This window comes from Balaenoptera musculus, chromosome 3, assembly GCF_009873245.2.
Source record: "Balaenoptera musculus isolate JJ_BM4_2016_0621 chromosome 3, mBalMus1.pri.v3, whole genome shotgun sequence".
Classification (NCBI taxonomy): domain Eukaryota; kingdom Metazoa; phylum Chordata; class Mammalia; order Artiodactyla; family Balaenopteridae; genus Balaenoptera; species Balaenoptera musculus.
The window spans coordinates 27,100,261-27,121,804 of record NC_045787.1 but is presented as its reverse complement, the minus strand read 5'-3'; the positions used below and the strand labels follow the sequence as shown (position 1 = coordinate 27,121,804).

At 42.3% G+C, this 21,544-nt stretch overlaps 1 protein-coding gene across 1 annotated transcript; it reads left to right on the top strand.

The window, feature by feature from the left end:
- Window positions 1-6,719: 6,719 nt before the first annotated feature.
- Window positions 6,720-21,063, top strand: AMACR (alpha-methylacyl-CoA racemase). The gene is made up of 5 exons (XM_036846868.1): window positions 6,720-7,151; window positions 9,335-9,478; window positions 10,843-11,003; window positions 13,752-13,938; window positions 20,589-21,063. Exons 1-5 carry the CDS (start codon window positions 6,893-6,895, stop codon window positions 20,996-20,998), a joined length of 1,161 nt encoding a protein of 386 aa, XP_036702763.1. The 5' UTR covers window positions 6,720-6,892; the 3' UTR covers window positions 20,999-21,063.
- Window positions 21,064-21,544: the final 481 nt, after the last annotated feature.

The following is a 21,544-nucleotide window of genomic DNA, read 5'->3' as shown; positions in this document are numbered from 1 at the left end:
GGCCTGGGAGTGGGCTCTTGTCTAACACTTAGAAATGAATTGTCTGAGGAGACACGTGCTGACAAAGCAAGAGACTTTATTGGGAAGGGTAGAGAGCAGCAGGGTAAGGGAACCCAGGAGAACTGCTCTGCCACGAGGCTCTCAGTCTCGGGTTTTATGGTGATGGGATTAGTTTCCAAGTTGTCTCTGACCAATCATTCTGACTCAGGGTCCTCTCTGGTGGCGCATACATCACTCAGCCAAGATGGATTCCAGCAAGAAGGATTCTGGGAGGTTGGTAGGACATATGGACTGGCGACTCCTCTCTCCTTTTGAACTTTCCCAAATTCTTCTGGTTGGTGGTAGCTTATTAGTTCCACATTCCTTACCAGGACCTCCTTTTGTAAGATAACTCATGCTAGTGGCTACTATCTTGACTGGCCAGGGCAGGTGGTTAGCTTTGTTAGTGGTTCCCCTAAAAAAGCTATGCCAGAAAACTCATCTAAAATGGGACAAGGTCTTGCCAATTGCTCTCCGTATGCTGGTGGCCCCTAGAAGTGGGCTAGGATTGAGCTCTTATGGAATTATATACAGGGGACTACTCCCAATGCCAAAATCTTGGCTCTCTGTTCAACGATGTCGAACAGAAATACAGAGACAGAGTTACGGAGGAGAAAGAAAGAGTGGCTTTGTTTCTTTGCCAGACAAAGAGGGAACACAGTAGGCCAGCGCCTCAAGATCTGTGCCCCCCTCCCTTGGGAATAGGGAGAGGTCTTATAGTCGGGGCTCCTGGTCAGGGGTGTGTGATAAGGATCAACACGGTAACAGTCTTGCATTCTTCTTTCTTCTGCAGAGTTTCAAAAGGGTGGGGTTGCTGACAAGATTTGGGTGTGTACAGGGTCTCAGGTGGTGGGTCTCCTAATCTAGATGAGCTTTTCTGCTCCCTTTAATCTTGCCTCAGGTGGTTTCCTGGCTGCTCCTCCCTTGATTAGCATCTGTTCGAATCTGCCCTTTGGAACTCAGGGAAGGTGATGGAGGCTGGAGTCTTGCCTACAAGAGATGTGGGACAAAAAGGCCTCCATGCCTGGGAGCCCCATAGGGCCCCACTCGGTTTCACTCTTAGCTCCTAAGAGTAAAGAAAGAGAAACATTTCTAACACAGGAGGTAAAAGTTAAACAGTAAGTTCAAAACCATGGGTACATCACACCAGAGCAAGAAGATTGCCAGCGACTGACCAGCCGAGCCAGCCTAGAGCCAGTGAGCAGACTCCCGACATCTCACCCTTTGGGAAACTTTAAGTATTTGTTCTGACAAACTGAATGAAAATTCTGTTTTCTTATCGTTTCTCATACCTTCTACCTATAGATTCATATGCGGGTCCTTTCGACAATTCTAACTGCTAGATATGTGGTCAGCTTCCTATTTCCAGGTCTTCGGGATTGCCTTGAAGGGTTTTCCCCATACAGGGAATGGTTTGGAAACAACTGGCTTCAGACTTATTCTCTGATTTCCTAAGGAAATGAGATCTATTCTGTCTACTAAAGTTCTGGATGTCACTCCTCTTACCTCTAACTGGGTCTGTTGCACCAAAATGGCAGTATTACCAAGTCCAAGCTCGCTCCGCTCACCACATGACAGGCCAATAAATCCGAGACGAGGTGTTGAGGCAAGGAATAGCGACTTTATTCGGAAAGCCAACAGACCAAGAAGATGGCGGACTAGGGTCCCGGAAAAACCATCTTAAAAGGGTGTGGATGCCAGTTTCTTTTATAGAACAGAAAGGGGGAGGAGGTGAGGATGTAAAGTAAAAAGGCCATTTATCTTGCAAAACATCTCCTCCCACGGCATGGGGAGGGAATGTGTTAATTTCTTCTTTTCTGCAGCCATTCACAAATGGGTAGGGTCAGAATGTCTCTCTGTGAGGTAAAGGGGCACGGTTCCCTATGGCAGGCCATTATGTATGCTTACAGCTATAGGCAGTGATTATAATAACAAAAGCAATGAAAAGCAAAGGTTAAAGTAAAAGGAACAGATCCAACATGGAGTCAGAATTGGCTCTTCCCTGTTACAGCGGAACAAGGGTTTGAGATCTTAATCATATAAGACTTGGATCCAGGACTTGGAACTCAAATATTTCTAATTCGGTATCTATTCCCCCAAATTTAGGCAGGACTGAAACCGTAAACCTCAGATTGGGACATGAACCCACGTGCCAGGGCTAAAACTCAGCCTAAACCCAGATGGGGACTTGAACCCACGCAGCTGGGACTCAAACCTAGCCAAAACCTGCAGTCTTCCAACTGAAATCACACACCTGGTTTCAGGACTTAATGAAGCTCAGGCTCTTGATGTCTCATTGCAGAAAGAGTTCAGTGAGAGACAAAGTGATGGGTAAGAAGTGGGTTTATTTAGAGAGAAACACACCCCACAGAGTGTGGGGCATCTCAGAGGGTGAGAAAGGCACCAGGGTATGGGGTTATCAGTTTTTATAGGGGTGGGTAATTTCATAGGCTAATGAGTGGGAGGAGTATTCCAGCTATTTGGGAGGGGAGAGGGAGGGGCGGGCATTTCCAGGAATTGGGCCACCGCCCACTTTTTGATCCTTATGGTCAGCCTTGGAACTGTCATGGTGCCTGTGGGTGTGTTATTTAGCTTGCTGATGTGTTACAGTGAGCATATACTGAGGCTCAAGGTCCAGTGGAAGTCGACTTGTCTGCCATCTTGGACCCATTTGATTCTAATCAGTTTATGTCATGTCCTTGGGCTATGTCATTCTTTCGAAGGTTGTGCCCTGCCCCCTTCCCTCCTATTTCAGGACTACGCCCCATCTCAGCAGGAAGTAGTCACAGCACTGGTAGCCCCATTCCCTGAAAGATTTGGGGAAAGATAATACCGAAGTGGGGATTAAAACTGAGTCCCCCTAAAACTGAGCTCCTCTGCTGAGTTTATGATTAACATCTCTATCCGAAACAATTGTTCCCTTTTCTCATCCAACATCTGTTCTCCTCAAGATTGAGGAGTATCAAAGAAAAGGGGGGGAGTGAAACCGAGCGGGGCCCTGTGGGGCTCCTGAGCACGGAGGCCTCTTTTTGTCCCCCATTTCTTGTAGGCAAGACTCCAGCCTCCATGACCTTCCCTGAGTTCCACAGGGTAGATTCAAACAGTTGCTAATCAAGAGAGGAGCAGACAGGAAACCACCCGAGGCAAGCTCCTCAAGATTAGGAGACCCTGAGACCCTGCACACACCCTAATCTTGTCAGCAACCCCACCCTTGGGAAGTATTGTCATAAATCTCCTCATCAAATCCTCCTGGGTTGGGACACATAACTTTTCGGGGCAGGAGCCCACTGTGTCCCCCTTTGCCTGGCAAAGTAATAAAGCTATCCTTTTCTACTTCACCCGAAACTCTGTCTCCGAGATTTGATTTGGCACCAGTGTACAGAGAAGCTGAGCTTTCGGCATCATCCCTGGCCACAGGATTAACTATGCTAAATAAATCCAGAATTTAGGAAGTATGGTTCCATAGCTAAGTCACTCTCTGGGATATAAAATAGTCTGTTTGGTGACCTGAGAACCTCATTAGAGACCTCATCTATAATCATGGGTCAGAGGGTGTATTAGTTTGCTAGGGCTGCCATAACAAAATACCGCAGACTGGATGGTTTAAACAACAGAAACTGATTTTCTCACAGTTCTGGAGGCTAAAAGTCCAGGATCATAGGGTCAACAGGTGTGGTTTCTTTTGAAGCTTCTCTTTCTGGCTTTCAAATGGCTGCCTGCTGCTCTGTCCTCACAAGATTGTCCCTTGGCCTGTGTTTTCCGTGTCCTAATCTTTTCTTATAAGGACACCAGTCATACTGGATTAGGACCCACCCATATGACCTCATTTTATCTTAATTACCTCTACAGGCCCTATCTCCAAATGCTGCCGAAATCTCGGCTTCTCTGTGCACTGATGCCAAACAGAAATACAGAGACAGAGATTTTGAAGGATGAGAGAGATAGCTTTATTTTTCTGCCAGGCAGAAGGGAAGACACAGCAGGCTAGTGCCTCAAGAACTGTTCCCCCCTCCTTGGGGAATCGGAGAAGATTTTATACGTGGGGGGCTCGCAGTCCGGGGGTATGTGATAAGGATCAAAGTAGTGAAGGTCTTGCATTCTTTTTCCTTTGCATTATTTCAAAACAGTCATAGATGGGCTTCCCTGGTGGCACAGTGGTTGAGAATCTGCCTGCTAATGCAGGGGACACGGGTTCGAGCCCTGGTCTGGGAAGATCCCACATGCCACGGAGCAGCTGAGCCCGTGAGCCACAACTACTGAGCCTGCGCGTCTGGAGCCTGTGCCCCGCAACGGGAAGGGGCCGCGATGGTGAAAGGCCCGCGCACCGCGATGAAGAGCGGTCCCCGCACCGCGATGAAGAGTGGCCCCCACTTGCCACAACTGGAGAAAGCCCTCGCACGAACTGAAGACCCAACACAGCCAAAAATAAATAAATAAATAAATAAAGTAGCTATAAAAAAAAAAATTAAAAAAAAAAAAAGAATTACTTTAAAAAAACAACAACAACAAAAAAAAAACAGTCATAGCTGACGTCAGGCAGCCCAGTAATTGGGGTCCGGCATTCTGGTAATTGGGTTCATTTGTCTCTGGTTTATCGGCCAGCAACCTTCTCTCTGAAATGCAAAAGCTACAGGGAGTGATTTGTTACAAGGGGGCATAGGGAATGTAAGCCCTGGGATGTAATAAGGTTAGGGAGTGATAGGCACAGGATGTAACTCACGCAGAGTTAGGGGTGATAGGTGCAGAATGTAATTTACATAGTGTCAGGGAGTGAGGTTAATTTTGTGAAGTACAAATCTAGTTACAGATACTACAGATTAGTGACAGTTAAAATAAAACTAGGAGTGATCAACACTTTCAGGCCAGGTTACATTTCTTCTCTAGCTTGTTCACTGTTCCCTTTGTTTTCCTTGCTCTCAGGAAAAGGAAAACTTCATTTCTATTTTTGCTGCAACACAAATTCAGTCACATTCTAAGTACTGGGATTAGGACTTGAATATATGAATGTTAAAGGGACACAATTCAGCTTGTAACAGGGGGTATGTGTCCAGTGAAGGAAGGAAGGGCCTGTAGTGTCAAGTGAGATTTCCCAGACCTCTACTTTGTCTGATCATGTCTCTGCTGACTAAAAAAGTATTCACAACCTAAAAGTTGAGAGTTATGTTTCATTTGGCAGGAATTTTTAGGACTTCAAGCCTGGGAGGCAGCATCTCAAGTAACCCTGAGAGAACTGCTCAGGAGTTCTGAGGAGGTGAGGGGAGAGCTAGGATATATAGGAGTTTTTGCAACAAGGGGCAGGTAGTCGGAACATCAAAAGATTACTGTTAATTAAAGAAAACCAGATATCCGGAGTTAAGGAATTTAGCACTTTTCTATGTATGGGAAGATGCAAGAGTCTGGGCTCACTGAAATCATTCCTTTGAAATGCACCTCAGCTATCTGGGGCCAGTATCCTGTGTTTTTACATCCAGAGTTTCCTTGGGGCTCACCATAGGCAGTGGCTGCAGCCTGATGGCTGCTAGATGGCAGGTATTCTTCCCTTCCTGAGTTCCCTCAGGGCCACCAGCTCTGGCAGTGGCTGTAATCGTTGATGACTGTGACATCCTTTGTCTACCAGTTAGGCAGGAGATATTCCATTTATCATCTCCATGATCTGCATCTTTGACCTTATTAGTAAAGCTTGATGCTGGTAAGATATCTGATTCATGTGAATCTGATCCTCGGCATTAGCACCAGCTGTATCTGTACTGTTTAGTTTTTAGAAAAATAGACTGGGAGCCACTATTAAAAAATATTAGTGCCTGCATCTGGATGTCTGCTATAGCACTTTTTGTAATTTTCTCTTTCTTTAAGTTTCTCAAAATAAAAATAAAACAAGAGGATAGGGGTAAGGAAACTTATGCTTGAGCAAAGGTAGGAACATGGGATAGAGGGGGACAAAAAGATGTTAAATGAATTAAACAAGGAAGCCATTAAACTGATGTGGCTCTAATGCCCTGGGCAGCCTCTGTAAGCAGGCCGAATCTAACCCTGTAAATGCCTCAAATTTCGGAAATCAAAGCTAAGAACCAAACGCAAACAGCCAACTAGGCTTTAACGTATAGCCAATGAATAATTTCCTTGCCTTGCCTCTACTCTATAAAAGTCTCTCCTTAGTTCCTGGAGCACCCTTAACTGAAAGGAGTAGGCCTATCTGTGATTATTCTATTGTAGTTTTAAAAAATGTGCATTAAAATCTAAAACTCCAAGCCGTAATTGTCTGTAGAAATGGCAGGTGACAAATTTAAAAATATTTTTAAACCTCTCTGATTTGGCTCTGATGAGCACCACACGCTCAGCTGTTCTTTTGATATTCCACTATACGCAAGCCATCTGTGGGTGAATCATCGGGTGGCTAAGAAAGAAGTAAGAACGGTGAAGAAGACAGTCTGCAGCCCACCGAAAAAAATACTTCAGCACTGTTCTTAAATATTTATGTACTTTTAATTTCTCCAGGGCCGGAGAGGTTTACGAACCCAAAGCGCACAACAGCTGGGATCGCAACAGCGAGAGTAAAAGCGTCCGGAGAAGTCGGTGACCATCCACGGGCTCTCCAGGTCAAGCCCGCTCACGATTTAGGATCCCGCAAAGTTAAAAAAACGATCCCTCCGCCGGCCCACTAGCGGACCCGGACCCGGGGAGGCGGGGCCAAGAAACGCACCAATGCGCAGACTCCGCGGCCGCACGCAGGCGCACAAGGGAGAGGCCACGAGGGCGGGGTCACGAGGGACGGAGGGAGCGTGCGACAGAAGAGGGCCCCAGGCCCGAGTGGCTGAGGTTGGGGCCGCTCCGTCTTTTACGCCTTCGGAAGGAGATGCGGGTGCCCATGGCTTTGCAGGGCGTCTCGGTCGTGGAACTGGCCGGCCTGGCCCCGGGCCCGTTCTGCGGTATGGTCCTGGCGGACTTCGGGGCGCAGGTGGTGCGTGTGGACCGGCCGGGCTCCCGCGGCGACCTGAGCCGTATGGCCAGGGGCAAGCGCTCGCTGGCCGTGGACCTGAAGCGGCCGCGGGGAGCGGCGGTGTTGCGGTCGCTGTGCGCCCGGGCGGATGTGATGCTGGAATCCTTCCGCCCTGGTGAGCCCCAGATCCCGACGCGACGCGAGACCGAACGAGGGGCGGTCCCAGAAGAAGGGAGGCCGCCGGACATTTGGGGTTGGCCTGGCACACCTTTTCCCTGTTGCCACCCGAGCCTTTTCCGTCCCTGTCTGTCTAGACCTTTCTGTTGCATTTGATATTGTTGCTGATCGTTCGCCCCCGAGACGGTCTTCCATACTTGGACTCCGAGATACTGCTGTTGCCTTTGCTTTTCTCATACCTCTCTGACTCCTTCCCAGTTTCTCTTTTTTTGAGTCACCCTATTATAGTTGCCATTCTTAATTACTTGAGGATCGTGAACCCTATGAGAAACGATCGAAAGCCATAGATTCTCTCCCTGGAAAGCTGCATATAGGTACATAGACATTTTGCTACCGTTTGGAGCTTGGTGTACCTCATAAGGCCATCCACGGACCCAGGACAACTCCCTCCCTTAAATGCTGGTGTTCCCAAGTTCCAGCTTCTGCTCAATTTCCTTTACACTCTGCTTCTTGGAGCCACCTTATCCATTCCTATTATTTTTACTTTTTACAGGCAGATGTTGGCCAAATCTATAACTGTACCCCCTTTTAGAGCCACAGACTTCCGGAATACCCAGCTCCTGTCCATTTCTACTTGGCCTTCCCCCGGGCCCTGCAGCTTCCACGTATTCCAAACTGAGCTCATCATCTTCCCTACTAAAATGGCATCTCCTCTTGGTATTGTATTTCAGTGAATGTAACCAATGTCCACCCAGTTGCCTGAATCAGAAACTTGTACTTCAACCAGGACTCCAAATCTTCCTTTCCCCCTACCAGCTTTCAGTTATCACCAGTCCCATCATTCTTCCTCCTTTCTATGACTCAGGATTCTTTCTCTTCATACCTGCTGCAGCTTCCTTGGCAGCGTTGTTAACAGCTTTTTTAAAGCTGATGTTTGGGTGTAGCACCACTCCGATCTATTCTTAGACAACTGCCACCGTCATCTTGCTCAAGTACAAATACAGAGCTTTGCCTGGTATATAACAGGAAGGCAGTAAATGTTTGGTGAATGAATTGAACGTCTGTGGGCGCCAGGCATATTTAAATGTGTCAATTCATTTACCCTCAGATTTGAGGATTATAACTAATAATTTAGTAATTAGGATTATGTCATAATTTAATAATACCGTATTTGAAGTTGAAGGAGGTTCAGCATGGTTAAATAACTTGTCCACAATCTTGGAATTAGGAGAAGGGTAGAGCTGTGAATACAGACATAGCTGCCAGGGGAGGGAATTGTGGCTGATGTTTATCTAGATAGAGGAATAAAGTTCTTTTTATTTTATTTTATTTTTTATTGAAGTATACTTGATTTACAATGTGTTAATTGCTGCTGTACAGCAAAGTGACTCAGTTATACATATTTATACATTCTTTTTCATATTCTTTTCCATTAAGGTTTATCACAGGATATTGAATATAGTTGCCTGTGCTATACGTAGGACCTTGTTGTTTATCCATTCTGTATACACCAGTTTGCATCTGCTAATCCGAAACTCCCAATCCATCCCTCTCCCAACCCCCTACCCCTTGGCAACCACCACTCTAGGAACAGAGTTCTTTTGTAACTTACCATAGCTTTATGGAGGTAGAGGCACGTTATAAGCCTGTGGAAAGAGATGAGGCATGAATCCTGCCAGAGGAGCTTCTGAGCTGATAGGGAAGATGGAATATATACATACGTAAGTATAGCAGGCACTGATGCAGATATAGACATAGAAAAGGTCCTGAAAGGAATAGCAGCTTACAAAAGTGAATTTTTTGTCAAAGACCCAGAGTAACTTCCAAAAGAACAGACCATTTCTAATAAATGACTAAGGAGAGAATTTGGGGAACTATAAAGGGCCTGAATAAAGGGACGAAATGTCCACTCTGAGGATTGAAGATGCTTGGGTATGCCTGAAGGGATGCAGGGCAGTGCTGGAGGGAAGTAGCATTCTGGGGGTCGGGGGGAAGCCACACATTCCAGAAATGGGGGCTGCACTCTCTGGGTCCTTAATTACTGGCAATACCCTATAAACCCACAACAAATGTTACTAGTTTTCCTTGCAAAAGTGCTGTTTTATGTTTGCCACAAAGAAGGGATTATACCCATCCTCAGTTCATGCTCTCTTAAAAAAAAAAATTGTAACTTTTCTCAAGGTGTGATGGAAAAACTCCAGCTCAGCCCAGAGATTCTGCAGAAGGAGAATCCAAAGCTTATCTATGCCAGGTTGAGTGGATTCGGCCAATCAGGAAGATTCTCTAGGGTAGCAGGACATGACATCAACTACTTGGCTTTGTCAGGTATGTTGAAAAAAATAATTTCTCTACACTTTTTATTTTGTTCCCAGTCAAGATCTACAGTTACACTTATTAAAAAGAATTTTTTTAGAGTGAAGATTTAAATATTTACTGGAATCAATAAAGAGCATGTGGTTGTTTAAAAGGGTTGGTTTGTCTTGGAACAGTCATTCTCAGCCTCCCCCTGCCTTCACACATAGGAGGGGTAATGTGCTCACTAGTAACCTTTACTGACTACATTTGTGAAGTTAATTCTCCAGCAAGCCCCTGCTAGGAAGTAAGAGACTTGTTGGTAGTAGAAATGGTTGCTGTGTATTTTGCAAAGATATAGTTTGATTTTGATTCCCTTCCTCCCTCACTTTATTGAGAATCATTGACTGAGTCATGATTTTAGAAATTCTATGAATAGTAGAAAAAGCCCATGGTTTTCAGGTCATAATATCACCTTACTAGAGTTTTTGCCTGTAAGAACATATCTTAGGGCTTCCCTGGTGGCGCCGTGGTTAAGAATCTGCCTGCCAATGCAGGGGACACGGGTTCGATCCCTGGTCCGGGAAGATCCCACATGCTGCAGAGCAACTAAGCCCGTGCACCACAACTACTGAGCCTGCACTCTAGAGCCCACGAGCCACAACTACTGAGCCCACGCGCCACAACTACTGAAGCCCGCATGCCTAGAGCCTGTGCTCTGCAACAAGAGAAGCCACTGCAGTGAGAAGCCCGTGCACCACAACGAAGAGTAGCCCCTGCTCACTGCAACTAGAGAAAGCCCACATGCAGCAACGAAGATCCAACTCAGCCAAAAATAAATTAAAAAAAAAAAAAAGAACATATCTTAGAATGGCCTAATTCTAGATTTCTAAGAACTGCATTGCTGAGTCAAGGAAGTCTCAAATTTTGTGTGTACACATTTAAAGGTTGAGGAAAAGAGTGAGTGTAGAGTTGGCTTTTCTCATCTATTTAAAAATTTAATTCCTTTTCTTTTTCTTGTGTTTATTTTCTTGCATCTCTTTCTAATAAGAATGGAAGTGCATTATACTGTTGTTAAGCCATAAAGTGCTAAGTGGATAGCAACCATTTCCCCCCCAAAACCCAGTGAATAAAAACTTAGCAACAGAATTCTGAGAATGTTAGTTGGAATAAAGTTTTAGAGAAAGCAAAAAAGTCAAACAAGGAACGTGGTTAGAAGGAAAGCCTTCTTATAAATATGCTGAACAGGTTTAGGTTTAGAAAAGCATTAGGTTATTAGTTTTCACTTACAACTAGTAACTACAGAGATTGGTTTTCCCCCTAAGATGTTCATGTATTTATTTAAAAGAGGCATTAAATTTACAGTTAGTGTTCCCCAATTTTTTTTAATGGTATAGGTGTTTTATCAAGAATTGGCAGGAGTGGTGAGGCTCCGTATGCCCCGCTGAATCTCCTGGCTGACTTTGGTGGTGGTGGCCTCATGTGCACACTGGGCATCCTGATGGCGCTGTTTGAACGCACGCGCTCTGGCAAAGGTCAGGTCATTGATGCAAACATGGTAAGTGTTGATTGGGGGAAATGATAAGCCTCCTGGTTGTTCCTGAGGTCGATATATGGCTGCCTCAAATCCTCTTCTGAACAAGACAAGAGATAAATGGGATTTGAAATTTGAATCCAAGTTACCAAGGGTGGCCTTTTCTTTAAAATAGCTTCATATCTTTGACATGTGTCAGAATGTCATATTTTGATCATCTGTTTGTGGAGTCAATCTTCTAAACTTTTCATGACTCACCTGATTTCTATGTTGTGTTTCAACAATTTTCCCCGTGCTGTCTCTTGTACTTAGAATATGGTTTTCAAGAAATCTTCATTCAAAACTGGGCTCAGGAAGTCTCCCTTAGCAGGTAGAGAAGATTCTTAATGATGCTCAAGTAAAATGGACCAGTCTAGACCTTCCTGCTGCATTGTGTAGGGGAGACTCAAGTGTCATGGTGCTTCGGTGTTTTTACCCTCATACACTTGCCTCATGTTATCCTAGGCACTTTTCCTGTGTGATTTCTCCTAATCCCCCAAACAACAATTTCACTTGGAATACACTGTTATTTTAATGAAGAGGAAAGTAAAGCACAGAAATTTGCCTGAGTTCTCACAGCTAGTTGATGAGAGCCCAGTCCAGTGTCACTTTACCTTTGCGTTGGGACAGATCTTTGGCGGTAGGGTGGATGGATTGGATGGAGACGACGCTGAGAGAGAAAGGCGAGTACTAAAATGGTTAATGGTAGAATGGGTCTGGATTTAAGGATTTACATTTGAGATGTAAAATTGCTGGGATTTGATGAGATATTGGCAATGAAGGGAGAGGGAGGAATCAAGGATGGCTCCCCCATCTCTGGCTTGGAAGACCCGGTGGATGGTGGCCCTGGCACCCCGGGGAGGACTGCTGAAGGAAGAGGCTGATTGGGGGAAATAGATACCTTATTCTTTAAATTTTTGTTTTTTTTTAATTTTCTTGGCTGTGCCGCACAACACGTGGGATCTTAGTTCTCCAGTCAGGGATCGAACCCTCACCCCTTGCATTGGAAGCATGGAGTCTTAACCACTGGACCACCAAGGAAGTCCCCAGATACCTTATTCTTTTGGGTCAGTGGTTTCCAAATGACTTTAGCAGCAGAATCCTTGATCCAGGCCTGCCTATGATGACCTGGAGTTGTCTCTTCATCAGACTGTTGCCTTAGAAACTAGAGTTAAGGTAACTGTGGAATGTGCAGTCCGTTTTACTGTGTTTACTCCTGATCTGGGGGAGCTCATCTGACCTGGGGGGCTGTGTGTTGGCATGCAGGCCATTAGGCCTATGTGATGAGAACAATATAAAAGGTTGGGAAATTGAGACTGCAGTTTCCCTGTGTCAGAGGCTCTGGTCTGTGGCAGCACATACTACATGTGGGTGAGGGGAGAAGAGAAGTATGTGCTGGGCAGCCTCATGATGAGATGAGGATTATAGCTGCTGTGTCTCTTGTCCTATATCCTCCTATGACACCAAGTAAAGGTGGAATTAAATTAGAGCCTGTTTGTATCCTGAGTGAGCCAAACCAGACCCATAACACTGTTAGGACATCTTTTTTCAATAGACTCATCAGTACATCCAGTGTGTAAAAGAGGTTATATATGTATATGTATGTTTATGTGTGTGTGTGTGTCGTATTTGTGTGTTTGTGTGTGTACATCTAAATGTGGGGACACTCTAAGATCTCTGTAACCCCATTTCAAAAAAAAGCACCACCACAGGCCACTTATACAAACTCCACTACTTGGTGACAACAAATGTCGGATCCATGAATTGAAGTGTGCATGAGCTTCCTCAAGTTAAACGGGAAAACTGGGATGTATCTAAAGATATATTTCGTGTTTGTTTTACAGCCAGAATCTGTGAGAAGTCCCATGCTCACAGTTGGAAGGGGGCCCCTCCGTTGGTAACCTCAGAGACAAGGATGCTTTGATGGCCTTCTCCCTGTGGTGCCAGAATCATAAGGATCATAAAGCCATAAGGATAAGGAAGTAGTCTTCTTTAGATAGCCCAGTGCATCCAGCCTTGTGATAATCATACCTGAGTTTGTGAATCCATTCCCGTTACTTCAGGACTAGTGGGAAGTTGGCATTCCCAAACTAGTTTGTCTGTACTCTGAAAACCCATATACCTGCCACCCATACTGTTATGTTTATTTTGTAACTTTCTAGTGATTATTAAAGTTAAGATATATGAAATACTCAAATTTGTTTTCTTGGGCTTGGAGTCAAACTAGAACAAACTAAATTTAGCTGTCATGTGATTTACCTTTAAAATGTGATATGCTTCATATATCTGTGTGTATGTGTTTGTAGGTATTGAGATCAGATGATAGATTTTTTAAAAAATCTTTTTGCTTTGTTTTCAACTTTTTTATCCTGACAGTTGTTAACATATATAAAAGTAAAGAGAATGTATAATGAACTTCCATGTACCCTCACTTAGCTTCAAAAATTATCAACATTCTGCCAATCTCATTTGAAAGGAAGAACAAAAGTAGTTCCTTTAAGTCTTTTCTGAACAGTATTCCCTGATCTGAATAGTGCAGAAACTCACTCTGTCATAAGCCTGCTCTAACTCACTTTCTTGAAATATCAAAGAAGTTGTATAATTAGATATAATCCTCCTATATTCTAAGATAAACATTTTTATACAAATATTTTTTAAAAACTCAAGTAGAAATCGATCATGCTTTTTATAGTTGAATTGTCTGGATTCGTACTGTATTCTGTTTCTTCAAAGGTGGAAGGAACAGCATATCTAGGTTCTTTTCTGTGGAAAACCCAACAAACAGGACTGTGGGAACAGCCTCGTGGACAGAACATGTTAGATGGTGGAGCGCCTTTCTACACAACCTACAGGACGGCGGATGGGGGGTTCATGGCTGTTGGAGCATTAGAGCCCCAGTTCTATGAGCTGCTGCTCAAGGGTGAGTACCTCTTTTCTGTGGATGTTTTTTAGACTCTATTTTGGAGTCTTTTGAAGTTCATGATGTCTTTTATTATATATCCACTTTATAATTAACTTAATTATAGCCATCATTATATTGTGGGGCACTTCCCTCATCTTTTAAATTGACAAGTAATTTTACAAGTCTGTAAAATAGCTCAGATTAAAAAAATAATAATCCTTTTTGTGGTAGTTCAGTGTTTTTATCACATTTCATACTCCGTAGTATTGGATATTTATCTTGCCCATGTGTGCCCACATCCTTTTCTTCCCTAGAAATGATCTACTGGTTCTACCAGTTTTTGTTCCTTGATAGATGTCCCTCATGGTACTTCAGTGATGGGGTCACCAGAGCACAGAGAGACTTTGGTGAATGAGAATTTGTTGGAATATGTTACCATCACTTGATGCTTCTGCAGTTTACCTTTCTTGCAGATTCTTGTCTTATTGACATGTTGCCAGAAGTTAGCAGGAAAATTTGGGATCCCCCCTTCCCTAATTGATAATTGCACTGAAGTTACTTTGTTCCTGTGAAATGCGAATTTAAAGTTTACAGATAATTTAGTATCTAAGAAGTTTTAGAATATACTCTGAAGCAGTGTGACAAGCTGGTTGCAGCACATTTATCTTTCAGCTTTAAGTTTGGAGTTTTATCGCTGTATTTGGTAGCTTTTCAGATGCGCAGTGCTACTCAGAGTTATTTGTATATCGCTGAAATGATTGTTTTTGCTAGCATCAGAAAGCATTCTATGATCAACTATATTAACTTCACCAACTTAACTATAAGTTAGAGAAACCATAGAACAAAATGGTTTATCTAGATCATAGAGGATGCCTTTCCATCCAGAAATTAAGACTAAGACTAGAGGTCAATTCAAAATTCTGGGCAGAACAATGCTATACGAGGGGCTGAGTGGTGGGAACAACACTCCCACTCTGGGGTGCAGGGCCCTAGGAAGCAGCAGGTACATAACATAGTGGAGTCTGTGCCTTACAAAAACCTTGTGTTTTTGTCTATAGGGAATTTAAATATAATAATAAAATTAACTAATCTTCAGTGAAATTTTATTATCACCATGCACAGGCAATTCTAAATGACAGTTGCAACTGCCTTTTTTTTTTTTTTTTTTTTTTGACAAATGTCTCAGGAATAGGGCAGTGTAAGCTCTGAGTCAGATCAAATAAAGACAAGCCCTGGGGATGGGGATTTTCTGGGAGCTGTCAGACAGGCCAAACAATGGCGCTTCTCTGGGGGTAGGATTTTGCGGGAGCTTCAAACTCATTTTGCCTCCTCTTCCTTGGCTGTTAACCTACTGGTTTTCACGAATACCATTGTTGAGAGCCTGTTGGTTTTCAAGGCCATCACAGAGCTGGGGAGAGAGGGAGGAAATTAGCCTAAGTTAACAACACCACAAAGCTCACTGGTCTTACTGAGTTCAGTCATTTTTTGTCTTAAATATGCTCCTTAGATTGTTGCAAGCTTTTAGTTAATTTCTAGAGTTACAAAAATGTTGATTCTGACAATTTGTGCCAGTGTTCTTGTTGCTTTCATGCAAGAGCCAATTTTTGAAGGTCCTTGCTCTGTCATTTCAGAATTTAACTCCTCTCTGTGGTGTATTTTGTTGTTTTCTTAAAAACATACATGTTTAGAATGATCATTTCTAACATCCACACTCCACCTCATTTTATAGCAGGCAGACTGCTCCAGCCCTTGACTTGTGATCATCTTCTCCCTGGTTTCCTCTTTCTGAGTCTAAACTCTGTAACCCCTCCAGTTGTTTTGCAGTCACGGCCTTTTGTGGTATCTTTCATGTCCTCTCTCCCTTTAAAGTTCACTAAGGATCCTTAGCTGGCAGGTGGCTTGTGCTTTAGGTGGACTTAGCAAGTTCAGTCAGCTTTTGTTTAGTCTACATAGTCCATGCCGAAATGCCTCAGCATCTTCTTGATTCTACAATATTGATTTGCAAAAATAGTACTTTTACTTGTCACATACACATTATTTCTCTCTCAGGCCTAACCGGACAAACCCCCATATCTGTAATGATTTTTTTTTTAAATTTTTGGCTGTGTTGGGTCTTCGTTTCTGTGCGAGGGCTTTCTCTAGTTGTGGCAAGCGGGGGCCACTCTTCATTGTGGTGCATGGGCCTCTCACTATCGTGGCCTCTCTTGTTGCAGAGCACAGGCTCCAGACACGCAGGCTCAGTAGTTGTGGCTCACGGGCCCAGTTGCTCCGCGGCATGTGGGATCTTCCCAGACCAGGGCTCGAACCCGTGTCCCCTGCATTAGCAGGCAGATTCTCAACCACTGCGCCACCAGGGAAGCCCTGTAATGATTTTTTGAGGTAGTATTAATTTATTTATTTCACCTTATATACTGAGATCTTTGAGAACATACCTTTATTTAGTTCTCAGTGTCTGAACATAAATACACAAGGTTTTTGTAAGGCTTCGACTCCTCTGTGCTATGCCCCTGCTGCTTTCCAGGGCAAAGAAATGTGAAAGTACTGAGAATTTCATGACATCTTGAGACTCTTGTAGTAAATCAGATAAGCAATAGAGAATTTTTTAAAGTTGTTTTAAAATTTCAAAATGTTATTAAAAGAAAACCAGAAAATAACAAGTGTCGGTAATGATGTGGAGAAATTGGAACCCCGTGCATTACTGTTGCGAATGTAGAATTGTGCAGCCGCTGTGGAAAATGGTATGGTGGCTTCTCAAAAAATTAAACATAGGATTACCATATGATCCAGCGATTCCACTTCTGGGTATATATCCAAAAGAATTAAAAGTGGGAACTTGAACAGATATTTGTACATCCGTGTTCATAGCATTATTTACAGTAGTTAAAAGGTGGAAGCAACCAAAGTGTCCATCAACAGATGAATGGATAAACAAAATGTGATATATATAAAAAACAATGAAATATTAGTCAGCCTTACAAAAAGAAAGAAATTCTGACATATGCTAAACATGGATGAACCTTGAAGACATTATGCTAAGTGAAATAAGCTAGTCACAGAAGGACAAATATTGTATTATTCCACTTATATGAGATACCTAGAGTGGTCAAAGTCATAGAAAGTAGAACGGTGGTTGCGAGGAGCTGGGGAAGCAGGGAATAGAGAGTTATAGTGTTTAATGGGTATAGAGTTTCAATTCGGGAAGATGAAAAGTTCTGGAGACGGATGGTGGTAATGGTTCCAGAACAATATGAATGTACTTAATGATACAGTACTGTATTCTTAATAGTGACTAAAATGGTAAATTTTATATTTTGTGTATTTTACCACAATTTAAAAAAATGAAAAATATTCAAAATGTATTTTTTTAATGAAAAAAATGTAAACAATACAGAATTTGTAAAGTAAGAGGTAAAAATTCTCCCTTGTCCTTCCACTTTGGGAAAGTTTGGGATGTGGCCTTGAAGAACTTTCCCTGTGCACATACAAACACAAGTAAAATTTTTTTACAATTTATATATAATCTATTTAATTATATAAATTTATAATTAGTAACTATTTTTATTCAAAAATATAGCTAAGACATCCTTTTTTGTCAGTACCAAAGATCTTCAGCCTCACCCTCTTTATATAGCAGCCATGCCATATTCTGTGCTATACCTGTACTAAAATTTATTTAACCACTTCCTTATTCAAGTTAATTTACATTTTTTCCAGGTTTACATTATAACACATAATGTTTATTGTTTATTAATAAGCATTAATCTTTGTATATATGTCATTGCATACTTGGCAGCATGCATTTCTGACTGCTTAATATGCGCCTAATGTGTTACAGAGCAGAAAGTTTTTTATGTGTACTTAAAACAATAAATATTTTGTATAATTGTGTGTGTGTGTGTGTATACATGTACGTGTAAGGTAGTTTTTTGGAAATCAAAACATATTTTCCCAAGTTTTAAATGGTGTCTGAGTCCCCAGGTCAGTCTCTGAAAGTCTGTTTGACTTATAATAGCAGAAATTTAATATTGATTGTACTATAAAAACTAGCCACAATCTATAATTGTGTTCTGTGGGGAAGTGGATTCAGAGTTACGTATAGGCTGTCAGGAGCACAGGAAGCAGCCCACCCTAAACCACTGGAAGTTTATCCTGGGGCCTTGATGCGGGGTCCTGAGCTGGATGGGAAGTTGTGGGCTGAGAAAGGGTGATAGGACCATGGAAGAGCTGGCGTGTCAGAGTTAGGGGTAGAGCCTGGGGTCTTTTGATTTCTAGTATTTTCCAGTATACAAACTATGATCTGTGTAATCTCAAGTATAGTGTTTGTTGGAGAACTATTGACTCCAGTTTTATTTAGTTTGTGATTCTGATCACATTCTGATTTTTTTTTTAAAAAAAACTGTGTAAAAAAGCATGCAAATACGTTTCCAGCAGTAGCTGTGGTCTACTTAAATGCTTTTGGCCAACTGCTCGTTTTATGTGTTTTTTAATCCCAGAGTTTGGGGCTATCAGGAAAGAGAAAGCAAAGTGAAAGACACCCTTAGAAACATTTCCTTATAGATTATAGTGATAAACCTGAAACTATGGCTCCATATCTTTCCTGGTTTTGAACGGGACATGTGGCTACAGAGAGAGAAAAATGTACTTGTATATCCCACAGGTGTTTTTTCACAGCTGTTCAGAACTATGTGAGTTCTCCTCATATCCCTCAAAACACTAAGAAGAGCCTGCAGTATTCATGTCTTCTTACCTCCATAGGCACTTTTGCATCTTCAGAACAGATGACAATTGGTCATTGTTTTTCAACATGGTAGATAAAGAAAGGATGATAAAAGTGAGAATTACTTGATTAACTTGGCCAAACTTATGCAAAATATTATGCGTAATTTAAATTTAGAAACCCTCTTCTACAAGAGGGAATAAAAATGACAGTTACACCAAACCCCAACAAAGTGTCCCCTTGGGTAAAATTTAATCAGCACTGGAGTTTGGTTGTATCTACAGGGGTAGGTGCTTGTAGTCAATAAAGGAAGCACAGATCAGGTCATGGGCCAGAGAAGCCATCCTTCCTGTGATATCCCCTGGCAGATGCTTTCATCCTCTCTGTCCCTTGTGTTGATGGGCCCTTCAAGGTTCTTCATGCTTGAGAGAGAAAAAAAGGCTCTGTGCCCCCTGTTGATTGGCTGGCTGATAATTTTCTGTCCTGTTTGCTGTAGGAACAATTTGCATGTGTCTTTGGTTACTTTACAAGTCCTTTGTTCCTAGGTCACAGCAGGGTTGTAAGAGAGTAATGAGTCAAATATCGCTGCCCTCCTAGAGCTCTTTTATTTGACGAAAATAAAGAGAAATGAACAGTATTTATAAAATTGCAATCTTGAATTTAATCATTTATCTTTATACTTCTTCCTTGAAAACGGAGGTACAGGCATACCTCACAGACTTTGTGGGTTGGGTTCCAGACCACTGCAATAAAGAGACTATCTCAATAAAGCAAATCACATGATTTTTTTGGTTTCCCAGTACACATAAAAGCTATGTTTACATGATACTGCAGTCTATTAAGTATGCAGTAGCATTGTCTAAAAAAACAATGTACATACCTTAATTAAAAAATACTTTATTGCTAAAAAATGCTAACCATCATCTGAGCTTTCCATGAGTTGTAATCTCTTTGCTGGTGGAGGGTTTGAAATATTGCAAGAATTACCAAAATGTGACACAGAGGCACGAAGTGAGCAAATGCTGTTGGGAAAAATGGCACCCATAGACTTGCTCTACACAGGGTTGTCACAGACCTTCCATTTGTAAAAATGCAGTGTCTGTGAAGTGCAATAAAGTGAAGCACAATAAAACGAGGTCTGCCAGTAGTCTTGTATAAATGTGTTTAGATTTTAGCATTTGTAGGGTTTGGGAGCAGTATATGAAATATGGGGGTTTTTTAATATAAATTTATTTTATTTATTTATTTATTTATGGCTGCGTTGAGTCTTTGTTGCTGCGCGTTGGGTCTTTGTTGCTGTGCGTTGGGTCTTTGTTGCTGCGGGTGGGCTTTTCTCTAGTTGCAGCAAGCGGGGTCTACTCTTTGTTGCCGTGCGCGGGCTTCTCATTGCGGTGGCTTCTCTTGCAGAGCACGGGCTCTAGGCACGCGGGCTTCAGTAGTTGCAGCACGCGGGCTCAGTAGTTGTGGTGCACGGGCTTAGTTGCTCTGCGGCATGTGGGATCTTCCCGGACCAGGGATCGAACCTGTGTCCTCTGCATTGGCAGGCGGATTCTTAACCACTGCGCCACCAGGGAAGCACATGGAGTTATTTTAATTCAATATGACAGATAGTAACATCATGAGGAAATTTCTTTTTAAAAATCTACTCAGAAGGAAGAAGTCAGTTTCTGGAAACTAGACCATTAAAAATAGACTATTTTGAATGAAATGTAAATAATAAAATCTTGACAAAGACTTGGAAAGTCTGTTTTGAGTCCTGTTACCCCTACTACCTTCTCCAGCCTTTGGCTCCAACTTCAAGTAGAATTTGAATTTCTTCTTCTGACTCATTTGAGAAACCCTATAGAACATCCTGTTTTGGGCGAGCATAGTGAGTTCAAAACTCATTTTCACTGATTATATTTACTCTACCCAAAGCATACTAATTTAAGAAATTGTGTTTTTCTCTCAGGACTTGGGCTAAAGTCTGATGAACTTCCCAGTCAGATGAGCATAACTGATTGGCCAGAAATGAAGAAGAAATTTGCAGATATATTTGCAAAGAAGACAAAGGCAGAGTGGTGTCAGATCTTTGACGGCACAGATGCCTGCGTGACTCCTGTTTTGACTTTTGAAGAGGTTACCCACTGTGGTCACCACAGAGATCGGGGCTCATTTATTATTGATAGGGAGCAGGGTGTAAGTCCCCGCCCTGCACCCCAGCTGTCCAACACCCCAGCTGTCCCTTCGTCCAAAAGGGATCCTTTTGTAGGAGAACACACTGAAGAGATACTCAAAGAGTTTGGCTTCAGCCAGGAAGAGATCAGTCAGCTTAAGTCAGAGAAAATTATTGAAAGTAATAAACCAAGAGCTAATCTCTAAGTTCTAAGCACCACAACTCAAACGAATTTGAATATTGCATTTACACTATAGAATAATACAAAAAATTATATGCATGGAAACATGAAAAAACAATATCACAGTGGTCCAACTATTCTAATCAGGAAACAAGGCTGATTATAGAGTGATGATTGAATTCTGAAAACAGTTAACATCATGGCTTTTGACTTAGGAATATTTTTAGTTTGTCTATACTAAATTGTGGCAGTTTTTCTGCCTTCCAATTTACTTGATTGGTTATATTTGTTGATTTAAAATATTTATATATTTATAATATACTTTAAGTGAATTAATATAATGCTTTTTATTAAATAAAGCTTTTTTCCCCCTAAAGTTTACTCATGCTTTTAAGTTTGTGAAAAACTTTCAAGAAAGTTCTTTAAATGGCACTAAAATCGCCTTTTGTTACTCCTTGAAATATTTTAGTCTCTACTGTTAACCAGAATGAATGTCCTTAGATAGAAAAGTCTGATCCTTTTAATTTGGTAAGGAAGTCATTCAGCCAGTGTCTTGGAACTGGAATTTTAG